Here is a 16,769-nt window from a genome sequence, read left to right on the forward strand (position 1 = left end):
CCCAAGTTCTCTGATTGGCTGAAGATGCAATCTTACAAAACCTTAGCCAATCCTCATTGCTTATGTGGTTATGTCACCCCCTTCCTTGTCACTCTGCAACACTCTCACAGCGCTGCAGATTAGTTATGAAGTCGGTGATATATTTTTAGGCGGCTTCAGTAACGTGCAGTAACGGGGTGTCAACAAATGGTAACGGCATTATGCTGACAGTAAGAGTAATTAGTTACATTACCCGTTACTGTAAAAAAAAACATTTATAACCGCTTATAACAGGCCATAGTCAACCACAAAACAGCCATCATTTATTCATTATTTATTTAGAAAACCGCACTATAGTGAGAGTAGCGGTGTTTGAACGACGGGGACATCTCACGGGGCTTATTTTGGAAAACTCCCCTTTTTTGGACCTCCGGAATAAATGTCAATGACAATGCTTTTCTCTCCAGAGAGGACACAAGTCATCTCCGCATCACCAAATTATGCATAATGAGGCTGAAGGCCCACGCTTTGTGTCGCCATCGATGGCTATTAGAAGCGAGGTGATGCTTTGATGTAATCAGATCAAACCCACCACAACAACACCACAACAACAACTAGCACCACAATAACAACAACCTGCATCAACACTTGTCGGAGAACAAAAGAGGCGCCTTTCACCTGGAGGGGTAAATAACAACACACCAGCGCTTTTAAGTTGTTTTCTATGAAAGTCTGTCCTGCAAGTCAGTCTGCCTTGTTTCTGAATTACTGAGGCAAGGCGTCTCTGTCCAGACAGATATTTTCTGCTTTGCTTGTGTTATCGCTCGCTCATATGCAGGACATGACCTTTGTTGCGTGTTGTGGCTTTGCCATTCCACCCACTCCTCTGCGATCCCCGCTGCTAAATGTTGATATGAAACCGGCAGTGCTTTTGAAAGACGGGGGTCACAGACTTGGGAATGTGATGCAGGGAGATTAAAATTGGCCATCAGCATGCTCGGAAGAGACCCAATGCTAGCGGCTGCAGCAGTGGTGGCCCTTGAATGCTGCTGATAACCACGCCAGTTAGGAGGACCAGAAACCTCAGTTTTGGAAATATGGAATATGGGGATTCATTTCTATGATTAAAATAGTGTGCGGTTGCAAATCATCGCTGCCAGCGTCAGTGAGAAACGTAAATTAGTCAGCATCTCTATCTTAAACAAAAATATCTCTTTTCATGAAAACCAATTCCAAGGCATATATTCAGACGACAGCAGAGGGCTAAGAAAGGAGCCAAGGGGGACACCAAAATTTTTAGTTGATTATGAAAACTGCTTTCCTAGCACTGCTGAGGTGCCCTTGAGCAAGGTAAAATAAAAATCGTAATTTTTAAACCATATAATAAAACATGATAAAAGTGGAACATCCACCCATTTTCTATGCTGGAGCCTATGCCAGCTGACTTTAGGAGAGCGTTGCACTGAAAAGCATCAAATTAAAAACACTATATGAATACAGACCCGCCCTGTAATTGGCTGGCGACCAGTCCAGGGTGTACCCCGCCTCTCGCCCGAAGACAGCTGGGATAGGCTCCAGCACCCCCGCGACCCTCGTGAGGAAAAGCGGTAGAAAATGAATGAATGAATGAATGAATGAATGAATACAGACACGCCATCCACCAGTAGCAGCCTCTGTTTTTTGTTTGTTTGTTTTTCAGAGAACCGCATGGAATTTTATGGAATCGTATCCAATTGTTCTGTTTTTAAAATACATCATTTTTTAATCATATGTGTCGTATCCTAAAGCATATGGAATCATCTAGCACAAAGAGATATACATGTCACTTTAAGTCACTTTTGCATAACAAAGGCTTTGAATGCCTTATCCAGATGGGATACAAATGTGATACAGTACAAGGAGGCTAAAATACTTGGACTTTGTAAGTCCAGAGTATCACGGGATCAATACGTGAAGGCTCGCGTTCGCAAAGCACCATCACCTCCTCGTGTTCAGTCGTGCACCTTGTCATGGGCAAGGATCCGTCAAGCGCTACCGGTTTTCCGCTAAGCCCTTGGACAGGTTCCAGCGTAGGATACACTTTGCAATGCGTTTATTTCCATTTCAACCTTTGGCCTTGATCCAAATCTTAATGTATTGACTGGAAGTAGTGAAGAATTACCGTCTGTTTGCGCTCCAGGCAGACTGGAGGTGGGCTGGTGGTGTAAGTCAGACATTTATGAACAAGGTTGTTTCTGCCTGGTACGTAACACTGGGAAATACATTTTAATATTGAGAGATGCATTTCAGCATATGCGCCATAAAATGTGGACTACTTCAGGTAACATCTGTATTGTTGGGTGCCAAAACAAATACCCGCACCATAATTGATCCCATGTGGATTTACCATCAAAGATCAGTGCCAGGCAGTAAGCCGGACAGACGGGAATGAACTTTGTAATAACAGGAAAAGGAGAGGCTGGTCTATTTGTCCAGCCTCCAATCAGACAGATCACAGCCGCCCAGTGCTTTGAAATGTACAGACCTGAAGTTGACTATAATTGTTTTGGGAGAGTAGAGTCCAGGGCGGACATGATGGATGCAGGAAAGTCTTTCCAATACAACCAGCGTGTGATTGTTGCTTGTTGTTTTCTTTCTCTGCAAGCATCTTCCACTAAGAGCTTGTAAAGGCTGTTAATAGTCTTACTGATCTTTTTGCACGAGTTACCAGCAGTTGGTGGTGCAGCGGAACACGCTGCTGCCAGATTTCATTCCTGACTAGGGACCCAACACCCAGCCCCTGGAGATATCCAGGGACGGCCCCAGGCCCGAATAAGTCTGTTGCATCAGGAAGGTCAACCATTGTAAAAACTACGACAAAGTGACAACAAGTATTTTTGGATGTTGGTGAGGCTCACCAATATTTGCATATCCAGAAGTCCTGGACCAAGTTTCTTGGGTCAGATTCCTGATGGAAGTTTTATGAGGTTTTCTTAAGCAATTTTTTTATCCACTGGCAGCTTGCTAGACCTGTTCCAGCTTTGCTGCTCCCATTTGCATTACACAGCGGCCTCATTGTTGAGGTGACAGTTAGACTTTAGCGTCCATCATTGAAGAAAACCAACTAAGATGGTATGGACATGAACTGAGGAGACAAGAGATACCACAAGAATGTATGACTGGGAGCCCCATAAGAAATGGCCTTTAAGCCAACCAAGGAAACCCTAGCAGGACCAAATCAAAGACATCACCCAACGAGAAGACAGCAGCTCAACTGACAGATGTCAATGGAACAATCTGGTTAAGAGACTCATGACTGACAGGCCAGCTGTCCTAAAGGCGTCAGGGTGAGCGAGTCTCATTTGTTGGACTTAGTCAACTGCTCAGTCAACAAAACAACTCCTTTATGTGACATTGTGGTCGACCACTACAAGCTCATTAAGTGGAAGAAACCAAGGCCTCCAACTTTGACCTTCAAGACCCAAGTCCAAGTGGACCCAAACTGGAAAATCTTCGCTGAAGGCCTTCATGAAATAATGCGTTCAAGAAAATGGGACGTCTGAACCAAGAACCCACAACAAAATCTCCCAGGTCGCTTCAGCCAAGAGCATGGAGGCATAAAGGAGGGCCAGATACACACACACACACACAGAAAGAGAGGACATTTATAAAAGCCTGGCTACCTGAGGGGAAGACAGACTGACAAATTGGACACTGTGAAAAAGAGCGCAGGACAGAAAATCTTTAGACCGTGAGCTGAGATTGTGTGTGGCTTTTTGTCGAAAAAGCTGCCTTGCACATAAAGCATTGCAAAGCCTTTTTCTTATCTCCCCGAGGCGTGCCAATAAGTACGACGGTCTGAAGATTATGTTTGTTACCAGAGTTGACTTTCAACTCAAACTCCTCTTAAAGTGTAATTCCCCTAAATTGATGAAAAGAACAGGAGATGGATGTGGCCTGTGGATCTTTGGATACAGACACAGGAACCTATGCTTCCCTTGTATCCTCACTTAGTGGCCTTCACGCCCACAGATTCAGGCTCCACTTCACCTGGCAGAAGCAGAGGTCGCCAAAAGAAATCAAAAACAGCTACACAGTTATCTGATCAAACTATGCGATCTTCTGTCACTATTGAGAAGGTAAAACCTCAGAGGCGTTTGGGTAGGCAGTGTATAGTACTTCCTGAGTGTGATACCAGTGGCCTCTAAGTTGATGAAATACTGCTTTTAGTTTGGCTGTGGATGTGTAGTTAAGGTTGATGCCTCTATAGATTATGTATTACTATTTATTATGTATCATTGCACGACGAATTTGACGTGATATGTTCCCTATTCATTTCTTTATTCATATTCTATTTTCTTACTTTTCTCATCTCTCATTCCTTGCCTTGGATGTTTTATTTTGTGAATAACTGATTAAGTTCATTATGATATTTTTTGCAGAGCTGCTGGAAATGGGAAGAAAATATCCACCTATCCATCTATCTATCTATCAAGCCATCTATGTTATGCGACAGTGAGGAAACTGAAGTAGGGGACAAATTAGTTCTGCTCTAACTACACTGCATTATTGATAGGAACCAAGAATAAAAGGACAGCAAATAGAAAGTTCTAATGGGAGTCCAAACACATGCAGAACCCGCACGGTACTCTGTGCAATCAAGCACCAAATACAGCAACTTTTATTAGTCTTTCTGCAATACCGATTGGATGTGATGGTTCCTGAAATGCACGGCAATCACCCGGCACCTTTGTGTATTAGTGGCAGTGCCTCCAAGTGGTAAATAATTCATTTTGTCCCTCAGTGGTTGGAAATGTCACTGAAATGTACAGTCCCAGACACACAAACGTCGACTCTGTCGCATTCGAATCTGCAGACGATTGTTCTAATTGGCTCCATTGATTTTCCCCAGAAAACAACACCATGCATCTGCTGCTGTTCCTTTGCTACGCGCCATTTAGCGGCGCATGTCGGCATCTGTTGCACCATCAAAAAAAATTATATAAAAAAGGGGTTTGATCAAAATGAAAGAGACAATCCCCAAACTCGACAAAATAGCAACTGATTAGGGATGAAAGGGTTTACCAATGGTTATATTAGCATTTGAAAGCAGAATTACCATTGAAACCATCTGCCAACGGTGATACGGGCGCAAGCAAACATTTCAAAGACGGCCATATATTACTTTTGTCATTGCTTTTCACTGGTGACCAGTTCAGGATGTGGTCGACCGCCCCTGTGGCTCCTCCCGGCTCCCAGAGCAATAACGCTGGTAATCTATCTGAATACATAGAAATAGAAAAAAGAATCGGTTCCTACACATAGTAGTTTGCAAGACTATTAAGTAAACAAAGTTTTCGTTGTGGCCTGAGTGACATAACCAGATGAAATCAACAATAACGACTCAGTTATCTGCTCAGAATGTATAATCCTGGTCAACTAGGGGTGCACCATATGAGGGAATTACATTAAAAAAAACATTGAAATAACATAACATTAAAAATAGCTTGGACAACTGATTTTAAAACAACACCCCAATGAGCCCAGATTACCTATACTGTGCAGATGAGCAAATCAGGCGCTCCTTTTTCCTTTTGTCTGTGACGTTAGCAGCAATAACTATCAAACTCTTCACCTTTTCTTTCTGCTTTTTCCTGAGGAATACATTTTTCCTGCCAGTTGTACCAAATGCACTGTGATAACGGGAAAAAAACCAGCCACCAGAAACACCAATGCTGCAGTTTTTGAAATGTGCAAAAGGTTTGCCAGAAACCTCCATGGTGTCACACTGGCTGCTCGGAACATGTATCCGAATACAGTACACCTTGCTGGGCCAGGCCAGGTGGCTCCTCCTGCTCTATACTCCGCTTCTCCTGATCTCCGTAGCGGCATACTGACTGTTCAGAGCAGGCGTCCCAATATAGTGCACCTTGCTGGGCCACAGCAGGTGGCTCCCTCCGCTCTATACTCTGGTTCTCCCGATAGTAGTGATGTAGTAGTAGTTATGTCATGATAGGTGATTAGGATCAATCAACAGGTACAGTTAGTCAAATAGTCAAAAGTCAAAAAGAGTCGTTTTTACCTCCAGGTGTGTACAAACTACAGTTAAACCTAATGTTAACAAAGAAGATATAAAATTAGTATGTGGATAGGCTCAAACTGACAACATTTGGGCATGAATATTTGACAGGCTGATTTAGTGGAAAGAGGAGCTTTTCAGCTTCAAGGTATACGTTCATTGAATTCATTACTGGTCCATTACTTCAATTAGTTGACAGAGTATTGTAGTCCTTTTAGTGAAGACATACGTCTTACCAACAGGATTCTTCTGCTGACTCAAACAGTTTTGCCAGTGAACCGAGCTAACGGGCCATGGCCCTCAAACTGCGGCGCTCACAGCATGTGCCAGTGTTTTAAAAAACTTGCAGCTACCGCTAATGGACTTATCAGCGGGCTCAGCTATTACAACGGTTAACAGAGCAAAACATGTTGTTGTTGACGACTACGGCGCTGCATTAGTTCCAGCGCATTAGACACAAATAAGCGTGGTGTGCGCGCCCTCGCAGCTACTTCACCTACAGTAGTAGTACACAGCGTACACGCTTCCAGTGGCGGCTAGAAGCTCGTTGGGCATTTTGCTGCAAGACATGTTGATTTTTGAGGGAAAACAAGCCAAGCAGTTTCGCAGGACAATAGTGTAGACGGCTATTTAAGTGAATTGCTCCGGGTGGCCGACTTTTCAGAAGGCCTTCCATCACTGTTATTCTTATTTTGTATAAAATGGCGATGCAATCCTCTGTCACACCTGTACACTCAAAAGGATCTACAGTCATATTGCGGTTAATTGGTTCCAGATCCACCAAAGTAAATTTGTAGGAGTCAATATTAATAAACAACATATTTTTGTAGTAAGTATTCTCTTTTCATTATGCAGGTTACGGGATCGCTCTAGGGCCAAAGCATAGCAAGCTACTGAGCTAAGTAGTTAGTTTCTCCAATTTAAATATTCTAAACTTTTCGTGTCTCAAACTTACCACTTCCACAAGGAATGTGAGGAGAACATTTTTTACACATAATCTCAGCCATGCCATGTCGACTGGGTTCAGCCAGCTCAGGAGCCAGTGTGAAAGGTACACTACCTTCAATTACTGATGCCTAGTGACCACAACACTACTTAGAAGTTGGCTTTCTATATTTTTGGATTAATTTTTTTACTCGTGAAAATTTGAACCGTGATATGTAATGAATTAATCTTGTATGTAATTTTATATGCATCGCTAATATCGTGTTGCTCTTCCCTGCATTGCCAAATACTGCACCTCTGCTGGTTGCAGTCAAGCACTGCACTCCATTTTGCCTCGATGGCTTCAGGTTGAGATTAATCGTGATGTCTAATGTCGCATCCTCAAGTGGCCACATTTAGCTTCATGTCCCTGCATTTGCACACATTTAAACGCCGCACAACATCACGCGTCTGCCTTCGGTTCCCACACTTTGTGCGGTTATCCCCTCCTTATATCAATAACGCTTGGAGAAACGGCGGATTACAACCTTTTTCTCCTCTGCCTCTGTTTGAGCTTGAGGGTTTTTTTTCCCCCCACCGACTCGCCTTAAGCACATTAACTCGCAGACTTGCTAAAACTTCAAAAGCATCCTCAAACGCTTTCTGTGATGTGATGCTTCAAAACGGGCAATTTAGCACAGAGTGGAGCTTCTAAAAGAGGCTAGATTGTAAAAACACCCTAGCAACCGTTACTTCTTGACATTTTTTGGGCAAGGGGAGTAGTAATAAGCTAGCAGCTGAGGTTTCTACTTCCCTATGAGATCACTGGTGTTCCCAAACATCCTCTCATGTTTGCACACAAACTCACCTCCTCCCTGCCTGCCTGCCGTCTTTCCTGGCACCGCCGCCGACACAGATGGTGACGGGAGAGACGTAACACAAACATGGAATGGCAGCATTTGGCTTCCATGACTGAACATGGCGTCTAATCGTCATCGTTTGTGAATATTGTGTATCTTGCTCCATCGAGGCAAAATTACCTATCAATAATAGCTACCTTATTGATCTATAATATCACCCATATCTCCCATGTTCGTTCACACGCTAAATAAAATATATGCCACCTCTGTGAACCAGTTCTGATTGTTCTCGTTTCCCAGTCCATTCATAATAGTGCCCTGCTGTTTTGAAGAACCTGGAGCCAAAAACGTCAAACATCATCATCTAGGCCCTGCAGCAAAAACACTAGTCAAAAATCTTCTATAAGAACCTACCACCAAAAACATTAGTCAAATATCATCTATTTGACAGGAGCACTGTGCTGTTTTTGAGGACCTACTACCAAAAACACTCGTTCAAGTTTCTCTATATGACAGGGCTGCTGTGCTGTTTTTGAGAACCTACTGCAAACACATTAGTCAAAGATCCTCTATATGACAGGAATGCTCTGCTGTTTTTAAGGAACTACTGCAAAAACACAAGTTAATACTCCTCTATATGACAATACTGCTATGCTGTTTTTAACAACCTGCTGACAAAAATGCTACACAAAGATCCTAAACAACATAATGCTGTTTTTGAAGTGCACTGCTGTTCTTAAGAACTGCCTGCCAAAAACACTGGAAGAAGATGGTCTTTCTGACAGGAGGGCTCCCCTCCTTTTGATAACCTCCTGCACAAAATGCTGGTCGAAGATCCTCTCAATAACAAGTGCACTCTGCTGTTTTTTAGGAGCAGTCACATATCCATCCATCCATCCATCCATCCATGCTGTGACAAATCACACAAGGTCAAAGCATGTTGACAAGATTTTTTTTTTTTTATGTCTCTCATGTCTTGGCATTGATCTGTCCATCCAGCCCCCCCACCCCCTTAGAGGGATCAATAGTAATCATAACACTTACCAGCTGCATGCCACAGATGAAGGCCAAGGTGCACCTGCCACTGCAGCACCCCATGTCGTCCTCCGCCCCGTCTCCAGACGTCCCCGGTTCTCCAAAATCACAGTCTCCCAATCCAATTCCTTCCTTTCCGCAGGGCTGTCTTGAGCGTTTGGCTGCTCAGGTAAGAGGTGTTCACCTCCGGGCCTGGGGGAGTGGATGCTGGCCCCCGTAGCTCAGGCTGAGACGTGGTTCTAGGTAACTAACGGACATTCACGGGGTGGGGGGGGGGGGGGGTGAGGGGGGACAGCAGTAAAAGACGGTCGGTTACCTCGGCTTATCACGTGGCGATGTATTTTTTATTGTTTCATAGTCATAGGAACACGGTGCAAATGCGTAGCAAGCAAAAAATAAAAGTAAGAGACTGTAAAGTTAGGTATCTGAAAAACTGCTCAATTATTGATTAGACGCTAACTGATTCTGGTCGTTCTCTTATTTATCAGTCCAGTTGACATCATAATGATAATAATATTGTTATTGAGATTGAAATCCACGGCTAATTTGTCTAAATGTGGACATAACCCGGGAAAGTGTCCTCTCACAGGAAGTCACGGACGCCAGGCGACAACATCCTCCAAGACGACGACCGGAGTGAAAGTGTCAGCGGTCCCTTCACGTCCTCTTCCCCCGACTGATGCTGCTCCTCAGCGGGCTCATGTCGCTCTCGGCTTCGGGTAACACAGCAGACCTCCGGACCGTTCAATATCAAAGACACGTTTGGTGGCCAAAAAGGACGCGGTGACGCTCCATTGCTGACATTTAAGAAGATGAGGAATATGTCGAAGTTGTGGGCTCGTCTTGACAGAGTGGACCGGACTGACAATGGAGACGGAGTGAACCGACTCAGACAATAGGGACAGAGATGGACCGACCCTGCGAGAAGAGACAGCCGCGTTGGGGAGCGTCTCTCGGCCGCCAAACGTCAAGTTCATTATGTAACCACGTGGCAGTTCCGAGAGACCCTTTCAAAATAAGACGTAGACACACGCTTCGCCCTGTATAAGGTCGATGTAACTTCCGGTTTTATTTTATACTAATGTAGAGCCATTTAACTAAATTCTCCTCTCTCCTCACTATTATTATGTTATTCTCATTTTCTTCTCATAATATCACAGAGATGCACTTCTGTAATGTAACATTGTTATTTCATCAAAATATAGTCAAAACAAAAAATAGATAAAGAAATAAAAGCTAGTAAATATATGTACGTTTCTGTGTACATATATGTATATATATACACCTAATATAATATTATAATATTGTAATATCAATAAAATATGTAAAACAATAAACAAATATATAGAAAATATATCATGAAATCATAAGCAATGAATGACGAGAACATTCTACTGTTTTGGGGAATCTACTGCAAAACTGTCAATGATAGTCTACATAACAGACTGCTATTTTTAGTCATGGAATGGCAGATATCATTTTTGAGACTATAGTCCAAATTGGTAAACATAAAGAAGGGGCTATAGTGGAGGAGCAAAAGGATTGTGTGTGCCAGTTCTTGACCTTTCTGCAGTCTTGTGGTTTTATTTTGAAAGCCTTTGTGTCGGCCAATGTTGTGCTCAGCAGGGCTCCTTTCATTCCCTGTGATGCACAAGGCAACACGTTTTTTAGGGGCAGTGTTTCGCTGTGCAGCTGCTCCAGGATGTGGCCTTCAGGAGTGCTAATAAACATATGATGCCCCCACCACCACCACCACCACCAACCACCCACCCCTTAGCCCCCTACCTTACCCAGCAGGGTTCCATCTCTTTGAGTCAAGTTCATCAATTTCTCATTAACAACTGCAGGCTCGTCTGCTAACTAGAAATTGATGTTGAATACTTGATAGCAGGTGCTTAATGAATTTCATATCATATGTTCAATATTGCTCTACTAATATCCATCAATTATGCGTTAAGTTATACTCTGGAGGTGGGGGGACTCAGTTTTCACATTTCATTTATCTCTCCACCTAATTTCTTAAAAGCAGCAGTGTGATTTCCAGCAGATCCTTAAAAACAGCAGAGCCTTCCTGTCGTCTTTAACCAGGGTTTTTGCAATAGGTCTTTGACTTGTCATATAGAAGATCTTTGACTAGGTATTTTTGCAGTAGATCCCTAAAAACATCATTGTACTCCTGTCTTAAGGAGATCTGGCGTTTTTGCAGTAGATCCCCCAAAACAGCAGAGCACTCCTGTCATATTGAGGATCTTTGACTAGGGTTTTTGCAGTAGATGCCTAAAAACAGCAGTATGCTCCTGTCATAAGGAGGATTTTTGACGAGCGTTTTTGCAGTAAATCCCTAAAAATAGCAGAGCCTTCCTGTCGTCTTTAACCAGGGTTTTTGCAATAGGTCTTTGACTTGTCATATAGAAGATCTTTGACTAGGTTTTTTGCAGTAGATCCCTAAAAACATCATTGTACTCCTGTCTTAAGGAGATCTTTGACTGGCGTTTTTGCAGTAGATCCGCCAAAACAGCAGAGCACTCCTGTCATATTGAGGATCTTTGACTAGGGTTTTTGCAGTAGATGCCTAAAAACAGCAGTATGCTCCTGTCATAAGGAGGATTTTTGACGAGCGTTTTTGCAGTAAATCCCTAAAAATAGCAGAGCCTTCCTGTCGTCTTTAACCAGGGTTTTTGCAATAGGTCTTTGACTTGTCATATAGAAGATCTTTGACTATGTTTTTTGCAGTAGATCCCTAAAAACATCATTGTACTCCTGTCTTAAGGAGATTTTTGACTGGCGTTTTTGCAGTAGATCCGCCAAAACAGCAGAGCACTCCTGTCATATTGAGGATCTTTGACTAGGGTTTTTGCAGTAGATGCCTAAAAACAGCAGTATGCTCCTGTCATAAGGAGGATTTTTGACGAGCGTTTTTGCAGTAAATCCCAAATAACAGCAGAACACTCTTGTCATCTAGTTAGTCTTACTCACAATGAGGATTGTCATGTTGACTCCCGGACTCAGTCACCCTCAAAACCTCACCTGGGGGTCCTGAACAGCAAGCAGCATATCATGCACTGTCATGACAGCAACATGAATCCCCCACATACACATATTTGATCAAGGGTAGTACGTAGTGTTCAGTATCAGTAAGCGAAGCACAAACACACACATGTAGTATCCAGAGATAGCAGGAAGACGAGAGAGAGGTGGAGGGACACTGAAGAGCTGAAGAAAAAATGGTCACTGGATAGATGACTAAATAGGCACGGATGAATGGGCGGATGCTTTGACACATTGCCTGTGGGTATCAGCCTTTATGTGCGCCACTGTCAATCAAGATTAGTGGCATAATTAAACTCCCGTTGCACGCTGTGTGGTGAGTGTGAGTTGTTGTTGTACATGTGTGTGTGTGTGTGTGTGTGTGTGGGTGGGTGGGAGGAGTGTACTGTGACAAAGATGGATGGCGAGGCATTATGTTGTACGGCAAAAAACAGATAGCCTTTACACTTCTGTGTGTGTGTGTGCTTGTTAATAGCCCACATGGTTTGCCATAAGTGACCTAATAACACACACACGTTAACACAGCTTGTTAATAACCCCAGCTAAAGAAAGTGTCATCAAAGCCCTCCCCACCCACACCCCCACCCGGCTTCAGAGTGCAAACCCAACATTAGCATCACCGGCATACTAGCTATGTGACCTGAAGTGCTACATTACTCTCACATTTTAACAGCAACATCCTGCTAGGGTAGCCTATGACTTATTGAGTTGCGTTTTAAGATGCGTAGCGAAGCCTGTTCCCAGTACATCAAAAGCTAGCCTCCAAGCGGCGCTTTTCTCAAGAGTGCAGCAAACAAGTGAGGGACATTTTTGAAGTGTCTGACTGTTAGAACATGATAACAAGTCCCTTCTGCCTAATAGGGGGTCCTTCGAGGTACTGAGTGAGTCAGTGATGGAGCATTCTGAAGGTCTTTGGCCTGAAGAAAACAGAACCACATCTCTACATTGGCCCGATTTCTCTTGCAGCTTTCCAGTTTGGGTGCTTGGTGTGCAGAAGGCTAAACACACTTTGAAAACTAGAAGAGAGATTTGTTTGGGGTTTGCGGGGTGACTCACCGATTCAGACACGATTCTCTAATTGAGTGTGTTACTCGCTGACTCAGCTATTCAATCGCTCACGCGCCGTCACAGACCAAGTGCAAGCAGATGACTAAGAGGGAAAGAAAACAACACAAGTAGAGGATGAGCACTCTGAAATCCTTCATGTGAGGGGCTAATGCTTTAGCTCGGCCCGATCCGTCAGGCCATTAAGGATGAGCGGCTGCACGCCAGACACCTCATGCATTTTTTACCGATCAATATCCTCTCTTCTGCTTCTATCGCCAGAGCCTCTTTCTACCCCCGTTCGTTGCCTTCCCTGTGCCATCGCGCCGCACCTGTCTGTTCTGTAATTGTTTTTCCCTCACCTTTCCTCCTCAAACAGCTACCGGAATGATTATTTGGTCCCTTTTCCAGAAGCTCACACCATCCATCTGCAGCCTAAATGTCTTTCTCCTCGGAGTCAATGATTGCTTCCTTTGTTGTATGTTATCTCACACAAGAGTACAGCCCTCATATTTCCGCATTTGTATTACAGCATACTGTACTTACTATAGAAACTATAAATAGAAATATATAGAAATAAGAAAAAACAGCAGAATACAAAAATATTCAACCCAGCAGACAGCATCTTGGTTTGGAATATACAGTATCATTAACGTCATGAAATATAAAGCGCTTTTAAAAGTATATAAACTGTCCCATCAATCCCTTACACGCAGGAAACGACTAGCAGATTCCTCTGAAGGTGAAATGTAGCCAGGACAACTTCTCTTTTGTCTTCAGTCGATGTTAAAGGGGCCAGTGTGTGGCTAATATGGATGACTATAAACCCAAATGTACCCCAGTGGGATGCTCATAAAATCAGACCATCCGAGGCTCAGTTTCTATTAATGATCAGGAGGAGCCATGTTGTTTCTCAGTGCAACCGAGGGACGACATCCATCGAATTTGTCCTCCGTCAACCTCCTCTGCCTTAAGTCTTTTGGCCTCCTGCATGGCTGGCCCTCCTAATAACGCCAGCTTGCTTCCACTAACGTGAATTGTCACTTAGGTTTGATGCACCGCCTCCCTCGGTGTGTAGAGCACGTGCCCGGAGCCAAAACCCGGAATGAAGTCTAATTCCGCCTTTTACAAGTCACCGTGCCTTGTTGATATTGTTGTCATTTTAAGATAAAAATGATTAGAGAACTGATTTCAGTTAGAAAATGTGTGGCTGTCTTCAAGTGGGGATTCATTAGGGCGTCTGTTTATCGAATAAAAGCAGCAAAATTAGACATGGTAGAAGTTGACCCGGGGGTGGCTCCTGAAAATGGGACTTGATGTGATTTACATTTTGACTGGCCTCTTGATAAAAATGACAAATGGACTGAATTGTATTGAGCCGCTGTGAGCTACTGCTGCAATATCCAGGTCTAATAGCACCACTTGGAAGTCTGCCTGCAGGCACCAACACATGATGGAACACATGCGGCCGTACACGCACACCAAAGCTATTTATTAGAAAGGAAAAAAAAGGTTTTCGTCAGACAAAGACCATCAATAAAACGGAATTAGGCTTTGATTCATGGCAAGTCTGTTTAAGCACAATGCATGTAAAAATGCCGACGCTATTGTTTTTGCATGATAACGTGTCCAAGGGGAGAATAGAAGGGATGAAAAGACATTCTGAAGACACTTCAGGCTTCTTTTAATGGTCTGTGTTGTGTGTCGCTAAAAGCTAAAAGATTAATTCATGCACAAGACTGGATTTTAACACGGAAAATACACTTTAATATGCAATTTCTTCATAGCTTTGTTCACCGCATGGAGTAGGTCTAACAATGCATAGCGCCTCCATTTGTTGGCAGTTACGGTAGTAGTAGAAGTGACATAGAAAATGAATGAATGATTCTTTTCCAGTGTCATGACTGGGACATCAAAGCACAGCCATGCACACATGTGCTGCACGCTATATGACTTTTATATGCCACTTCCATAGTTTCATCATTATACTGCCACTATTTATATGTCGGATTTTTGCTTATTTTTGTTCATAAACAGATGTGCACCACAGCTCCCTCTAACCAGGGTGATAGATGACTGCACATGAGTCAAATTTGTTCAAATTCTCTCAATTCTATGAGTTCAGAGTGGTTAAACAGCATGCAGCATATCATGCAGTGTCCGATAGTAACAAAGTACAGTGATGCACTTGACATGAGGCCACCATCAATGATCTGGGGTACTTTTTCCGTCAGTAGAACAATAGCGCTTCAGGCTGTGCAGGGGTGTCAAACGGCACAAACAGCATATCATGTAGTGTCCTAACAGCGACAAACTACTGCGTCGTACATGGCTACGTGACTTAAAAGCCAGACAAACTTTTCCACAGTTCAGAGGCGCCATCATGACCTGGGCTACTTTTTCCGTCAATGGAACAATACAGTTACAGGTTGTGCAGGGGCGTCAAACAGCAGCATGCAGCATATCATGTAGTGTCCTAACAGTGACAAACTACTGCGTCGCACATGGCCACGCGACTTAAAAGCCAGCCAAACATTTATAGTTACAGGTTGTGCAGGGGTGTCAAACGGCAGATGGCTATGTGGAGATGTTGAATGGGGGCATCCCTTATGAGTGGAGGCCCTCATCTGTGTGGTAACGTCTGGCTTTTTCAACAAAGCAGTGCTGCAGTTCACAATGCCCGCCGGACAAAGGACTTCTACGCACACGTCGATCATGCTATGTGTCATGTGACAACAGGCCAGATCCAAATCAATAATTCTTAAGAGAAAGTCATAACATTATCCATCACAACGTAGATTTGGGTCAAATGTCAAGGTGTTAACAGCAAGCAGAGTATCATGCACTGTCATGACATCAAGGTGAGATTGATTCCCCCACATACTAGATCAAGGAAATGACCCTCCCTTTCATTTTCTACACCTCTTGTCCTTAGTATCTGGAATTCAAGCACAAACACAACACATTGGCTCAACATGGAGGCACACAACTGTTGTTTTTACCCTGCCGTGCATTCGACCTTCTACTCTCTCTCCCTGGCTTATCTAAATTCCATCCTCAATTTCGCCAGGTGTAAGCACTAGCTCTTCCACCTCAATGCCTCAGACACCCATTGAACATTCAGACGAGGCTATTTCCGCTACCTGGCTGTGCAGCTGGATTGTTGTCAAGATAGGACGAGGCAGAATGCCTGTGTGTGTGTGTTTTTGCGTGTGTGTGCGTGTGTTTGGGCCGAATACGCTGGCAGCAGCGTACATCTGGTGGCATCTGCTTCAGACAGATAAAGTAATAATAAAGACACACCCGCTATCTGGAAGATGGTGTAGACCTGTTCTTTGTCACTTCCTGTCTATGTCATAATTGAACATCAGGATCAGTGGCGGTTTTGGCTTGCATGACACCCTGGGTAGACGTCCTACCTAATGCCCTCCACCCTAAACACAAATTCAATGTTTTTTTTATATATACTGGGATGTCAAAAGTAGCAAAGGTAATTAATTAATTAATTTAATTAATTAATTACGTTTCCTCCCACATTCCAAAAAACATGCTAGGTTAATTTGCGACTCCAAATTGTCCATAGGTATGAATGTGAGTGTGAATGGTTGTTTGTCTATATGTGCCCTGTGATTGGCTGGCGACCAGTCCAGGGTGTACCCCGCCTCTCGCCCGAAGACAGCTGGGATAGGCTCCAGCACCCGGCGACCCTCGTGAGGATAAGCAGTAGAAAATTAATGAAAGAATAATTAATTAAGTTACATTATTTTAGCCCAGTTAATGCAGATGCATCATGACAAGCCATGCCTCTCTGTTATGATGAC

General features: G+C 43.5%; 1 protein-coding gene across 5 annotated transcripts in view; it reads right to left on the minus strand.

The window, feature by feature from the left end:
* Positions 1-16,769, minus strand: part of nkain2 (sodium/potassium transporting ATPase interacting 2) — a 70,534-nt gene that overhangs the window by 50,884 nt on the left and 2,881 nt on the right. For 2 of the 5 annotated variants that reach the window (XM_078798877.1, XM_078798878.1), the window contains one exon: positions 8,866-9,103. In XM_078798877.1, coding sequence (XP_078655003.1) covers positions 8,866-8,919 — 54 coding nt within the window. In that variant the 5' untranslated portion in view covers positions 8,920-9,103. Of the gene's footprint in view, positions 1-8,865; positions 9,104-9,443; positions 9,965-16,769 lie in introns of those variants that run through there. The other 3 variants (XM_058057092.2, XM_078798879.1, XM_078798876.1) reach the window with 3 other exon arrangements.

Source organism: Doryrhamphus excisus, linkage group LG19 (assembly GCF_037039965.1).
Source record: "Doryrhamphus excisus strain RoL-2023G ecotype Guam linkage group LG19, RoL_Dexc_Guam_v1.1, whole genome shotgun sequence".
NCBI lineage: Eukaryota > Metazoa > Chordata > Actinopteri > Syngnathiformes > Syngnathidae > Doryrhamphus > Doryrhamphus excisus.